Below are 14,820 nucleotides of genomic sequence, written 5' to 3' on the forward strand. Positions count from 1 at the left end.
CTCCCCCGGACAGAGGGGAGGAATGCCTTCAGTGCTAGACGAATCGCCCGCAGCTCCAAAAGGTTGATATGGAGCCAGGACTCCGCCGGAGACCAGAGGCCTCTGATCTCCGCCTCTCCCATGTGCCTCCCCAGCGCTGGAGGGACGCGTCCGTCACAACTACGTGCTCCGGTTGGGGAAGGGAGAGGGATCTGCCGCTGACCCAATCTCGGTCCGTGAGCCACCACTGCAGCTGCCTCGCAGTGCCCTCCGAGATCAGGACATGGTCGGAGAGGTTGCCCTGATGCTGGGCCCACTGAAACTTCAGGTCCCACTGCAGAGCCCGCATCCGCCACCGGGCGTGATGCACCAGAAGGATGCAGGAGGCCATCAGCCCCAGAAGCCGCAGCGTCAACCTGACCGAGACCCGGGATAAAGGCTGAAAGAGTGGAATCAGAGCCTGAATATCCCGAACCCGCTGTTCGGGAGGATAAACCCAAAACTGCGCCGTTTCGAGAACCGCTCCGATGAAGAGGAGCTTCTGAGAGGGGCACAGGTGTGACTTTGGCACATTGATGGAGAACCCCAGCTGGTGCAGGAGGTCTGCCGTCGTCTGGAGGTGGCTGACGACTGTCTGGGGCCAGCCCGCCTTCAACAGCCAGTCATCGAGGTAAGGGAAGACTGAAACCCCTAACCTGCGCAGATAAGCTGCGACCACCGCCATCACCTTTGTGAACACCCGTGGGACGCTGGTAAGGCCGAAGGGGAGCACTGTAAACTGAAAGTGCTCGTGGCCAACCGTGAACCGCAGGTAACGCCGGTGGGCCGGCAGGACGGGAATGTGAAAATAAGCGTCCTGCAAGTCCAACGCTACCATCCAGTCTTCTGGGTCCAGGGCAGCCAGGACCTGAGCTAGTGTCAGCATTTTGAACTTCTCCTTCCGGAGGAAGCCGTTGACGTTCCGTAGGTCCAAGATAGGGCGTAGGCCCCCTTTGCCCTTCTTGGGTACCAGAAAGTAGTGGGAGTAACAACCACACCCTACTTCTGGCCCAGGAACGCGCTCGATCGCCCTCTTGGCCAAGAGGGCCGTAACTTCCTCTTGTAGAAGTTTCAAGCGATCCCCCGACACGCGGTGGTACTGAGGTGGCATGGCTGGAGGGGACACCTCGAAGGGGAGGGAGTAGCCCCTTCGGACGATTTGCAGCACCCACCTGTCCGATGTGACAGTGCGCCAGTGGAGGAGGTGATGGCGAACCCTGCCCCCCACTGGCGTCACATGGGCCTGAAAGCACGGACTAGGAGGGTTTTGAGGCGGATGCTGAGGGGGAGGGTGTGGACTGGCCTCGCCGTTGTCCCCGACCGCCTCCACGGTGGATTCCACGGCCGCCAACGCGTTGGACGGTAGTCTGCGGGGCGTGGCTGGCAGAACGTGTGGGGGCGCCCCTTCCGTGGACATGAAAGGAGCGCAAGGCACCAGTTTGCTGGGGTGGGGCCGAGAGGCCCAAGGATCTGGCCGTAGCCCTGGAGTCCTTAAAGCGCTCAAGCGCATGGTCTGCCTTTTCGCCAAAAAGGCGACGGCCATCAAATGGCATGTCCATGAGTGTATTCTGGACATCGGCCGAGAAGTTGGCGGACCTCAACCAAGCGTGGCGACGAATCGCCACCGTCGTTGCCATCGCTCTGCCCAATGAGTCGGTGGTATCCAGCCCACACCGGATAGAATACCGCGCTGCATCCGGCCCTCCACAAGGGCTTGGCCGAGTTTAGCCCGTACCTCCAACGGGAATTCTGGCAGCACGTCCGCGACCGTATCCCAGAGAGAATGGGTGTAGCGGCCCAAGAGGCATGCGGTGTTGGAAGACCGCAGTCCCAGACTCAGGGAAGAGAATACCTTTTTGCTGTATTGTTCATACCTCTTGGATTCCCTGTCAGGCGGAGCCGAAGGGAATGCGGTCTGGGAATTGGAGGCCTGGATCACTAGGCTGTCAGGGGTGGGGTGGGTGGACAGGAAACAAGGGTCGCCCAGGGCCGGGCGGTGGCGTCTGGCCACGTTCCTATCTACAGGCGAGCCTGTAGCGGGCCTGGACCAAGTGCCCAAAAGAACGTCGGTCAAGGCCTCATTAAACGGCAGCAGAGGCTCAGGCGAGCTTGACTGCGGTTTAAGGACCTCAGTGAGGAGGTTAGTCCTCACGGCCGCGACGGGGAGCTCAAGGTCCAAGGCCTTGGCCGCCCGCATCAGCACCACACTGTAGGTTGCCCCCTCCTCTGTAGCCATGGTAGGAGGTGAGACAAAGCCAGTGTCTGGCGAGGTATCCAGACCACTGGCATCCCCAAGTCCACCTGTCCAGTCCTCCTGGGACTGTCACTCCCGTGTCAGAGGGTCCTCAGACCCCTCCCAATTATCCTCATCACCCATCTGCTGGTACTCAGGGGTGTCAAATGATGGGGCTTGCTCGTGGAAGATGAACTCTCCAAACGGCGTCGAGAGCGGCGCCGGATCGAGGGAGGCATCGGGGACGACGCCGCCCGAAGATGGCGCCGAAGGTGACACCTCAGGTACCGGCGCCGGTGAGGTCGTCCGGTCAACCGGCGATGACCCGTATCCGGAACCGGATCCAGTGGGGCGCTGGCGGCGTCGGAGCCGAAGCACCCGACGGCGTCGGGGCCGAAGCCCCTGACCCGCTAGGGCCCCCAGACGGGTCCGCTGGGCCCAAATGCGCCGCGGAGCCCGTCGGAGGGGTGAGGGACCTCATGGCCATGAGGAACTGCTCAATCTCCTCCGGCGTCACGCGAGGCCCAGGGACCGGAGGGTATGGGGCCAGACGCGACGCCCGCGACTCCGACGGAGCCCCGTGGGCTGTGTCACCCGAACCCCCGGCCGCGTCACGCGAGCGTCGGGGGGAGTCGGAAGAGCGATGACGTCTCTTCTACTTCTTGTGCTTACCTGACGACTTCGACCCTGAGGAGTGATGTCGACTCCCGGAGCTATGGTGGCTCCGCTCCCGTGACCGGTCCCTCGACCTCCGTCTGGACCGGGACCTCTCACGGCGCGGGGCCGACTGCCGGAGCTCGAGTCACTTGCGGGACCGCTCCCGCCTAGCTTTCGAGGTCAGGGCCCGGCAGTCGGAGCAGGTCTTGTCGCCATGATCGACGCCGAGACAGTGGAGACACCGACGGTGAGTGTCCGTGACCGACAACAGTCGGTCGCAATCCTCACAAGGCTTAAACCCTGGCATCCCTACCGGCACTGTTCGGAGTCGAGGACTCGAAGAAAAGATCAAAAAGGATCGTAAAAAGTTTAGTCAAAAAATGACTAAGGTACCACTTTTTCCGGATCTGCGCTGCTGGTGCGGAAAAAAGAAGAACTGACGTCAGCACGCAGAGGCGGCGTCTAAGTACTCCGACGACGTCATCACGGCGCCCACGACGCCGACGACGGACGCGGAGCCGCAGACGACGCCTATCGACGCGCAACGGTACTACTATGCAAAAATTTCCGGATCCAGTCTGACGCCTGGGGATATTCTAAGGTAAGGAATCTAATACTAACCTGTTTCTTTCAGATGAAGGCTATTAATAACATCAGTGACATCCGTTACCGTGAAGGGTAAGTGCATATACTCTATGGCGATCATTAAACCATACGAGGTCCAGGGAGTCTAAAAACTCTTGCATGCCTTTAGGGCATTCAAACTATGTTGCTGTGTATAAATGAACATATAAGGAAGAGAATTCCTGTAGAATAGCTAGGGATCCCCTAATCTTTTTTCCATCCTCTCCCACTAGTTCAGGGACATAGGCCATAGAGCGGGGGGCACGAAGCATGCCGAAGAGAGTACGACCGGGACGGTCACCCTCGCCATACCGACGAGCCTCCGCATACTTTCCCAAGATTTTCACTTCTCTCTGGGATTCCTCTTCGTATTCTAGCAATTTAACTTTCAGGTCTGCCAGGAGGGCTGAGTCACCGTCAATCGTAATCCTCCCCTCTAGTTCCTTAATATGTGCCTTCAGGTTGGAAAGAGTGTTCCTAACAGCTTTGAGTACTCCCGCTTGCCTGGATATGCACTGCCCCCTTATGACCACCTTAAAGCGAGGCCTTAGTGTAACAAAGCCTGTGTTAAGCGCAATGTAATCTGCTATGTCAGAGCGTATCTCCTCAACACTTCATCGAGTAGCGCATGTTGAGGGAGTCTTCAGGAGAATTGTCCTTGTGTGGTGCCAGGGAGGTACAAAGTCAGAAGGCATGGCGAATGGTCAGAAATGGTCCTTGACAAGTGTCTAGAGTCCACCACCCAGCTATCCACATCTCGAGACATTAACCAGTAATCAAGACGGGACCAGGCACGATGTTGGCCAGAGAAGCATGTGCCCTCTCTGAGCAGTGGGTTGCGGAGGCGTCAGACGTCAACCATGTCCCCGTCAGTGAGAAAAGGCGGGAGAGTCAGTGTTTGGCCCGTACACCACAACAATGGTCAGCAAGATAACCCCCAGCTGACCCAACAGGATAATGAAACAACCGTCTCAATCAATGTGAAGTTCCCTTTCCCTCCAGTCTAAACCTCTCTTTACCAGCACCGCCACCCCTCTAGAGTCATCTGAATAGGCGGATGCACACCTTGCACCCCAGCGTCTGTGGCGGAGTTTAGCGGAAGACTGGAATCGAAGGCGTGTTTCCTGTAAGACCCAGAGATCGATATTGTATCTAGTGAGATATGCATGCAAAAGCCTAGCTTTTTTACTGTCATTCAAACTGCGTATGTTCCATGTCAAGTAGTTCACTTGTGTCTCGTGAGTAACTGTAAAACTGCATGTAAAGCAATGCTACATCTGATCCACCGTGTGTGTGGCTCTGGCGTAAACGCGATTGGCACTTCGGTTCTTGGCAATGCACAAAAGAAACAAAAACCCTTTCCTCTAACCACACCCCACCCACATCAACCCCCCAATCAGTTTGAAGCATAGCTTCCCATAATACATAACATATAGCATTCGAAAGGGAGATTTCCCATGGGGACGAGAGAGAGCCGGCCTACTTCTCTACCGTAGCAGGGTGGCCAAGATACTGCAAGGGGCAAGACCTGCAACATGGTAAAGCTGGAGGATGGAGCGGCATACAAACAAGGGACAATAGTAGCATAATTTGGCCTGCAGTTACAATCAGAAATCGTACCGCCCCTTCCACCTCCTCCGGGTCCCCCTCAGTAGCAACATAATCTGGCAAATGCCCCAACAATGAAAACAAGTGCGACTGTAAACGTATATTGGCAGTCCACAGCAGTACGTGCTGGCCGGGAGAATGAAGTCCATACAGCTGAAGCCTGCGACAACATAGCAAGCCATGCAATACAAAACTTGTATGAACATAGGAGGTCAGACATTACCCAAACTGCAAACAGATATAATCGACAGTGCTAGTTGAGGAAAAAAAAAGGCAGCAATGTCAAATGTCAAGCAACAGAGTGCTACATCATCAGTCATTATCACTTAGCTGTTGTGAGGTGTCAGCGTCGGATCTGGGACTGGATTTGCCTCGTGTGCCGCTCACATGTTTAGCAAACTTCAGGGCAGACGTGGCATCCGTGAAGAAGTGAGCGGAGCCCTCATATGATTCTTTAAGTTTGGCAGGGTAGAGGAGGAAATAGGAGATCTGCGCCTGAAGGAGGATCTTTTTCGCCGGTAAAAATTCACATCTGGCTGCTTGGACCGTAGGGGTGAAGTCCGGATAGAAGGCGATCTGATTGCCTTGGTGTGTTATTTGCCCCATAGTACGAGCCTGGCGTAATATCACATCTCGGTCCTGATAGTTCAATAGTCTGGCCAATATTGGCCGCGGAGGGGCTCCGATAGGCGGCTTGGCTCCTAAAGTACGATGGGCCCTCTCCACCGCAAATACCGGCGAGAGGTGTGTAGCAAAAAGATCCCGTAATAAATCCCTCACGAACACCTCCATCTTCGTAATCGCCATCGTCTCTGGGATTCCAGTGATGCGTAGGTTGTTTCGACGCGATCTGGCTTCCAAATCCTCGTTTATGGCTCTAATCACGGATAAGAGACGATCGATTTGCGGTATCTGGTCTTTAGTTTCCACCTGGAAGTCATGGAGATCGGACTGCTTATTTTCATGGACATCCAGCCGATGTTCGTGGACTCCCACTTGAGTTTTCACTGATTCCATCTGGGACGTCAAGGTATCCAACTTAGCGTCAATGGTACGCAGACTGGACCGCATTTCCAACATAAGCGTACATATGTCCTCACCTTGATCTCCTTGATGCCCCCCAGTTGCACCTCCCGTGGATGATTCAGATTCCATATGCCTGGTGGACCGGCGCTGCTCAAAGCTGATCTTAGGCTGTTTGGTGTCCGGCTTGCCCATGATTAGACGGCACTGCTGTTACACCCACAGGCACACACGTGGGCTAGACAGTGTCATCACTCCAAAAAGCGTACAGTTCCAGGCCTCCTCAAGTGCGCAGTGGATGTGTTCACGCTGTATGTGCCAAACTCGACTGCCACATGGCCGGTGTGAGCTTTGATGGGCCACAGACCGTCGCGCAAGATGATCTCTTGCCAGGGTTCCACTTCAACTGAGGTGACGGATGCCAGGGGGGAACCAGCAGAGGTCACACCACAGGGACGAAAATTGTCCGCGGAACCAGTCCAGAAACGAGGCCTCCCTATCGCGGCTTCCGCACCTCACCTCTCAGCACAGCAAATGGTACAGGCCTCTGTGTCGGGGACGCCCCCCAGGTCCAGGCCGGCACGTTCGCTGCAGCACCGCCTGTCCAACCTGTCCCGGCCTCCAACACACCGCCAGCACCTCGATGAAGCTGGAATAACAAGCAGGCATCAGGGTCACCCTCCGTGAGCAAGAACTACCTTAGCTCCCCGGCGCCGCAGAACACCACAGGCAGGCGCCGCCAACAATGCAGGCCGCGCCCCTAGGCCTCAAACGCAGCACCAGGCTCGAGTGGAAGGGGGCAGCCGCACCGGAGTTCCACAGCGCTGCGTCAGTGTCCGGTCCCAGGTCGACAGAGCAGTTAACTCGGCAGGTAGGCTATATAGAGGGCCAGGATTTCCCCCTGTGATGACCGCTGCTATAGTAGTCACTGGGCGATTTAGGGTGCAGCGTTCCGTCCCCTCAATATGTTTGGATCAATGCCGGATAGTGTCTCAGCCTGGGCTGGGCTCGTCATGAGCATGGAAGGGGTTAAGGAATGCCTTCCCATTCATTCCTAAGCAGCAGTGTACTTCTAATGAACCAATCAGCAATTTGTGATTTTGGCACTCACATCTATATGTGGTGTTTTTCATATCTAAGTGTGGAATTTTGAGAACTCTGATAACTGTGATAACTGGGAAAAATATGTTTCCCCATTAACAACGCAGTTAGTTTCCACTGTCCTATACCACCATGCTCATTTTTACCGCTGCTTTAGCATTCCCTTAAAATGAAGCATTAAAGAGCACAGGATAATGCAAACCTATCAAAGCATATCACTTGTCAATTCGTGCTCCTATACAGAGCATGAGCCAAAAACATCGAAATTGTCCTAATTTTGATTGGCAAAAATCTCCATAGCAGAGAGGCCCGGTTGTAGTGTTGTCAAATTGCTCCATATTGGTAGGACGTCTTATTGCCAAGCATGGATTTCAATTTACCAATTCAATACAATTTGGTACTTGCTCTCTTCAACAGGCTCACTGACTAACTAGCAGGGTGGTGGCAGCTCTCTGTCTGGTTTGTTTGTGCTAGCGCAGATTGCGAGGGGACCCTCCTCTGTACGCTACTATTGGCCACTGTGAAACGCTTGACTGAATTTGCTTTTTAAAAACGTACCTATCACTTATGCAATTGATTAACTAATTGTATATTTTAAAACCACTCGTTTTACTCACCCTTTTTGTTGTATTATTCCCACCCTTAGCCCCGTTCCATCGCGGCTCTGTGCCGTTTGTGTGGAGGGCAGGGTCAGCTCCATTGCGCCTCAGCGCTGGCTCTCCAATCATAACGGAGCTAGTGTCTCAGCTGGGGGCGGGGCTCAGGATATAAGTCGAAGCAACATCGAGCCGCTCGACTAACTAGCAGGGTGGTGGCAGCTCTCTGTCTGGTTTGTTTGTGCTAGCGCAGATTGCGAGGGGACCCTCCTCTGTACGCTACTATTGGCCACTGTGAAACGCTTGACTGAATTTGCTTTTTAAAAACGTACCTATCACTTATGCAATTGATTAACTAATTGTATATTTTAAAACCACTCGTTTTACTCACCCTTTTTGTTGTATTATTCCCACCCTTAGCCCCGTTCCATCGCGGCTCTGTGCCGTTTGTGTGGAGGGCAGGGTAAGCTCCATTGCGCCTCAGCGCTGGCTCTCCAATCATAACGGAGCTAGTGTCTCAGCTGGGGGCAGGGCTCAGGATATAAAATGGCCACCCGGAAGCGCAGCGGTAGAGCGCAGCGGGAGCGCCGTCTCCGCGCCGAAGCCGTGCCAAAGGGGTGCCAGTCTGCGCCAGTCCGCGCTGGATCCGCGCCCTGCGCTCAACCCCTTGACCGGCTACCATGCCACCCTAGTAAGTTGATCAAATACTCTTCCTCCGATCTGTTAGCTATTAACAACACCATGCCCCGGCACGAATGCCCACTCTTCAACTTAGAAGAATGTTCCAACTTGACTCATACTGCCTGTCCAAATTGCAATTTTAAATTCATACGCTCTCTTACCCAGACACCACTTATTCTAGGGGCATCTTGTAATGAGGCCACACGCACCAAATGTGGACTAGTGAACGCTAGATCTATGTGTAAACATAGAGAAGATGTGGCTGAACTAATATTAGCACACAAACTGGATATTCTGTTTATTACAGAGACATGGGCTGACTTGGCTTCCGACCCCGATCTTGTGATAGCCGTCCCGGAGGGCTATTATATCGTCAGACAGGATAGACCGGCAGGGAAAAAAGGGGGCGGTCTTGCCATAATTCTACGGCTAGATCTAGCAGTAAAAACTAGAACGTTAGATAACATTCCTGCAGAAACATTATTTTTTTCTATCACTTTATCTCCCACTCAAACGCTCAATGGAGTTCTGCTCTATCGTCCTCCGGCGGCCCGAGCACCTTTTCTCAAATCTATCAGTACTTTACTAGAAACAGTGCCAGAAGCCTCCGATTTTACAATACTTGGAGATTTCAATTTTCATTTAGAGAACATTACAGATAAAGACACACTTAACCTTATTGAGGATTTTAAGGCCGCTGGTTTAAGTCAGCTAGTTACCTCACCTACGCATAAAGCAGGTCATGTCCTTGACGGCTTATTTACGAACAATCCGGCCATTACCCCCCCCCCACTGTTATTCCTATTGTATGGTCAGATCATGCAGTGGTGGTTTTCTATGCCCATGTTAAAAAATACAAAAATCAACACCCAACAAAAAAGCAATATAGGTCTTGTAGGAATTGGAAAAACATAGGCACGAACACACTAACTGAGAAACTAGATGATAATAAACCATCCAAAGTGTCAGACCCTCAATTAGCAGCGAATAATTATAACCAATGGCTCACTGACACCTTTAATCTAGTAGCGCCTCTAAAGAGAGTGCGCCCGAATCGTGCAACACCATCAGCCCCCTGGTTCTCCGAACTGTTGAGATTGGAAAGACAGAAATGCCGTAATCTAGAAAGGTGCTGGCGAGCTAAGTATGACAACAACGATAAAGAAAGATATAAACAAGGACTATCAGGTTATAGGAAGATGTTAAGACTGGAAAAAAGCAAATATTTTTGCGAACAGATAGAAAAAACCCAGAACTCCAGTAGGCAACTATATCAGGTAGTGGCATCACTAACAACCATACCAGCAGCAAATACTACTGAGACTACTCAAGATTTCTGTGATCAAATGGCCGATTTTTTCAGGGCCAAGGTCACAGAAATCTTTGACAAATTCAATAACATCACGACAGGGGAACCATCAGAAAGCCTTAAGAACTCACAACTTACATCTTCCTCTCTGAATGAATTTCTTCCTCCATCACTGTCAGAAATAAAAGATCTCATTAAAACAACAATGTCGGGTTCCCCTCTGGATCCCTGCCTACCGACCATCATTAAATTAACATCTGATGTGGTAGCTCCAATCCTGGAGAACATCTGCAGTACCGTCTGTGAATCAGGAATATATCCTCAAAGATGGAAAACTGCCATAATAAAGCCACTTCTAAAGAAACCCACCCTTAACACCTTGGAATTAAAAAGTTATCGCCCTATAGCAGCCCTTCCTTTTCCATCTAAAATACTTGAAAAAGTTATAAATAAACAACTGGCTAGCTACATTGATTATAACAACCTGTTCGATAACACTCAGTTTGGGTTTAGGAGAGGGCATGGAACAGAGACGGCGCTCATCAAGGCCTCTGAAGAGATCAGACAGATCATGGACCAGGGTGGTACGGCTGTTCTGATCTTGCTGGATCTCTCAGCGGCCTTTGACACGGTCGATCATAACATCCTGATCGACCGTGTCACAGCCATGGGCATACAGGGCAAAGCTGCGGAGCTTCTGGCTTCTTTCCTATCTAACAGAGAACAGTCGGTAAAGATGGGAAACTTCTATTCACCCACATTTGTGCTGCCTTGCGGAGTCCCCCAGGGATCCTCGCTAAGTCCGACACTTTTTAATATCTATGTGTCGGACTTGGCGAGGGTCATTAAAACCCATGGAATGGGAGTGACTTCGTACGCCGACGACACTCAGTTGGTACTAGCAGTGCATAAAAATGGGATCGAAGTGGCAGCTAACTTTCAGACAGGCATGAGAGCCATCAGCCACTGGATGGACAGGAATTGTCTAAAATTAAACACCGATAAGACCGAGGTAATGGTGTTTGGAGACCTAAAACCATCCTGGTCTCCAATCTGGTGGCCACATGAAATGGGTAATCCACCTACCCCAGTTTTAAAGGTCAGAAACTTAGGAGTGTTGTTTGACAACAAACTAAGTTTCACCAATCATGCCAATGCAGTAGTCTCCTCTTCCTTTTTCACGCTACGAAAGGTGAAAAAGTTGCTACCTTACCTTCCCTTGTCAGCAGGGAAAACCCTTATGTCCTCCTTGGTATTGTCCAAGGTGGACTACTGTAACGGGCTTCTGCTGAATGCTCAGGAGCAGGTCTTTAAAAAGCTACAAATGGTGCAAAACGCCATTGCACGAATTTTGACCAAAACTCCCAAGTTCGCACCCATCTCTTCCATCGTCTACCAACTACACTGGCTCCCAGTAAAAAAGAGAACTAAATTCAAGGCTTTGTGTATTATATACAGGGCACTGAATAGCCAAGGACCTGACTTTTTTAGGGAATCATTGCAGGTCTATGTCCCTAAGAGAATGTTAAGATCTGCCTCATCTGCATTTCTATGCATTCAACGGGTGAGAACAGTCACATGGGGAGACAGACGCTTCTTGGTGGCCGCCTCGAAGCTCTGTAATACCTTGCCCCACCATATAAAAAGCAGCTCTTCACTGATGATTTTTAGAAAGCAAGTGAAGACCTGGCTATTTACTCAATAATGCACATGAGGTGCCTCTCTGTCTGCGTAGCGCCGAGACACCATTCGTGGTATTTGTTTGCCCTTTATAAATTTAAAAAATAAATAAATAAATAAATAAACAATTAGACTAAGGGCCTGACCTAGTTTTGACGAAAAGTTACTCGGTTGGCCTTATTATAAGTGCCATAGGATATAATGCTCTTGTAATATAGAATATGGATTCTCCTTCACAAAGGAGTAACCTGTCCACCAAACTCTGGGCTAACACACATGACAAAAATGAGATCTGGCACCATTGTGTACTACCGACACAGAGATTTGGCATTAGCACCTGGAATGCTTGCACAGTGCCTCGACTGTTGCGGACAGCAGGACTATGTAGGGACAATAAAAAAGAAAAGATTAAAGCATGAGACAATATTATGTACCGTAGTTGTTCTGCGAAGGGAAGGCGGTCACAGGAGAAACTCCATGATAGCCATCTTCAACTGTATCCAGCTGTGGAAACTTTCCCTGCATCAAACAAATGATAGTATTAGGAAAACACGATATTCAACATCTTATTAGGACAGAACAGCTTGAGCTTTTAACAAGCTATTCATTTTCAGTGAACTCTGCTCCAGTGCCAATGACTGCATCCACCTGAGTTTCAGGAAACTCCTGGGTGAAGAGCCTTTTTTTTTAAACAGATTTATTGGTTCTCTTAGCATACTACACATCACAGCATAGGCAGATAACATTTTACCACTTACCTTGTCCTTACTCCCGCAACGCTCATAGCCACATAGGCATCGGTTATCTTGGCCCTCAAGTTCTTACACTGTGAACCAGCTCACCCCTTCCTTCCCTGTGAATCATGGACGCCGGGGTGTCAGAATTCGTTCCAGTGTATTCAATTTAGTGGTTCAGTAGGGTTCGCGATGCCCTCCACCAGTGGTATTTGTCATTAATTGTATATTCTCCTGTTCATATGCTGATATACTTCCATCCTCCGATGTCCTGTTCAGTCAAGTCTCCCTTTGCAGTGTACAGGTCTCAAGTATCTACATCACTATTTCTTTTTCTAGTAGCCTCTAGGATGATCTTGTGGTGCCCGGTGCTGATGATTCCTCAGGTGTATTTGTCCTTGTGGCATCTTCTGGGTGTTTCAAAGTATCCACTAACGCTTCCCAGGGCCTGCCCCTATCTAATAATCCTATCCCTCTCTCGTTTGGTCTCTCTGATCAGTACTCTTCCCTCACAGTCTGCCCACCTCTCCAGTCCTTGTCGCCATGCAGCCCTGGATGAAGAACCTTGCGTGGATAATACAATGAAGTATGATGGCTCTGGATCAGAGTTAATCCAATGTGTTTACCAAGTAGCAAATGTAGGCCTGAAGAACAGACAGGAAAAGATTCCTACTTCAACTGTTTATGTACTAGAACTGGATCAGTTGGCAACCCTAGAACGTACCTAAATCTGACATCTTAAAATATATGGTAACTTGTATAGTGACAGAAAAAGTCTATAAACAAAAACATTGACACCTCCATGAACACCCAGATGCTGCAGAAAAGAGCCACCATAGCTTGTCAAGAGTAAATTGCATCAGACCACCAACCAGAAAACCCTAAAACAAAAGACTAACAGGGAAAAAGCATCTGTCCATCTACAATCCATCAACAGCCCAGGTCAGATTAGGCTGGACTTTGCAGCCACAGCATATGGCTTGAACCACACCCTCTACCTGTACTAACTTACCATCTCACTCCGCTCAACATCTACCTCATACCACCAGAATGAATAGGATCATTGCCGATCCCAGTATTCTAGCATATTAACCCAGACCGTAACTGTCGGCACGCTAAGCTTTAGCACATGGAGTAAAAACCAAGCGTAACCAAATCTATATGAGGTGCCTCAGTGTTATATAATGTTTATTAATATTACTACTATAATTTTTAACATTATTATCAGCTATAACTAGGCAGGAATTAGACAGGTCAGTGTCTCACACAATTGTACAATGACCATGATTATTACAAATGCAATTATTTTTAGCATTACTTTAGTACTTTGCATATTAATAATCTTGGTTATAAGAGTAATGTTGGTAATAATAAGACTAATATTAGCACTACTAATAATAATAATACTAATGATGGTAATACAAAAAATACTACTACTAACAACAATATCGATCATCATAATAAAAATAATACAAATATTTTTATGGGCAGGGTTTCACTGACAACAAAAATCGCACAGAGACCATGGGAGCAGGGTTACAGGGGCTACACCTGTATATCGCTATAACAGACCGTTGCTTTTTAAAATTCAAACTAGTGATTTTGCACAGGGGACGCGCCGGAGTCTGCTATTCTATCTAAGCCCTTACCTGTTGTCACTTGGGCTGTGGGACCACCCGGAGGGGGCCTCTCTGCTGTTCTGTTGTCCTGCTTGCCCCCCTACTTCTGCGGCCGTTGCCGCACTCAGCACCGCACCGCCATCGAGGTCGCGCCGGAAGGGAAGGGACTACATCTCCCTACACCCCCAGTGGTGCAGGGAAATCGCCGTCATCAGCCAGCGCCAGGAGGCGCTTAAAGCCCCAGGGGGACCCGCGCAGCGCGGGACGCACCGGAGTCTGCTGTTCTATCTAATCCCTTACCTGTTGTCACTTGGGCTGTGGGACCCCACGGAGGGGGCCTCTCTGCTGTTCTGTTGTCCTGCTTGCCCCCCTGCTTTTGCGGCCGTTGCCGCACTCAGCACCGCACCGCCAGCGAGGTCGCGCCAGAGGGGAAGGGAAGGGACTACATCTCCCTACACCCCCAGTGGCGCAGGGAAATCACCGTCATCAGCCAGCGCCAGGAGGCGCTTAAAGCCCCAGGGGGACCCGCGCCGGAGTCTGCTGTTCTATCTAAGCCCTTACCTGTTGTCACTTGGGCTGTGGGACCCCTTGAGGGGGTCTCTCTGCTGTTCTGTTGTCCTGCTTGCCCCCTGCTTCTGCGGCCGTTGCCGCACTCAGCACCGCACCGCCAGAGAGGTCGCGCCAGAGGGGAAGGGAAGGGACTACATCTCCCTACACCCCCAGTGGCGCAGGGAAATCGCAGTCATCAGCCCTCGCCAGGAGGCGCTTAAAGCCCCAGGGGGACCCGCGCAGCGTGGGACGCGCTGGAGTCTGCTGTTCTATCTAAGCCCTTACCTGTTGTCACTTGGGCTGTGGGACCCCCCGGAGGGGGCCTCTCTGCTGTTCTGTTGTCCTGCTTGCCCCCCTGCTTATGCGGTCGTTGCCGCACTCAGCACCG

At 51.0% G+C, this 14,820-nt stretch overlaps 1 protein-coding gene across 6 annotated transcripts in view; it reads right to left on the bottom strand.

Moving 5' to 3' along the window:
* The window catches only part of SUMF2 (sulfatase modifying factor 2), a 292,583-nt gene that overhangs the window by 189,137 nt on the left and 88,626 nt on the right, over positions 1-14,820 (bottom strand). For all 6 annotated transcript variants that reach the window (XM_078679384.1, XM_078679386.1, XM_078679388.1 and 3 more), the window contains exon 7: positions 11,965-12,049. In XM_078679384.1, coding sequence (XP_078535510.1) covers positions 11,965-12,049 — 85 coding nt within the window. The remainder of the gene's footprint in view (positions 1-11,964; positions 12,050-14,820) is intronic.

This window comes from Lissotriton helveticus, chromosome 3_1 (assembly GCF_964261635.1).
Source record: "Lissotriton helveticus chromosome 3_1, aLisHel1.1, whole genome shotgun sequence".
Classification (NCBI taxonomy): domain Eukaryota; kingdom Metazoa; phylum Chordata; class Amphibia; order Caudata; family Salamandridae; genus Lissotriton; species Lissotriton helveticus.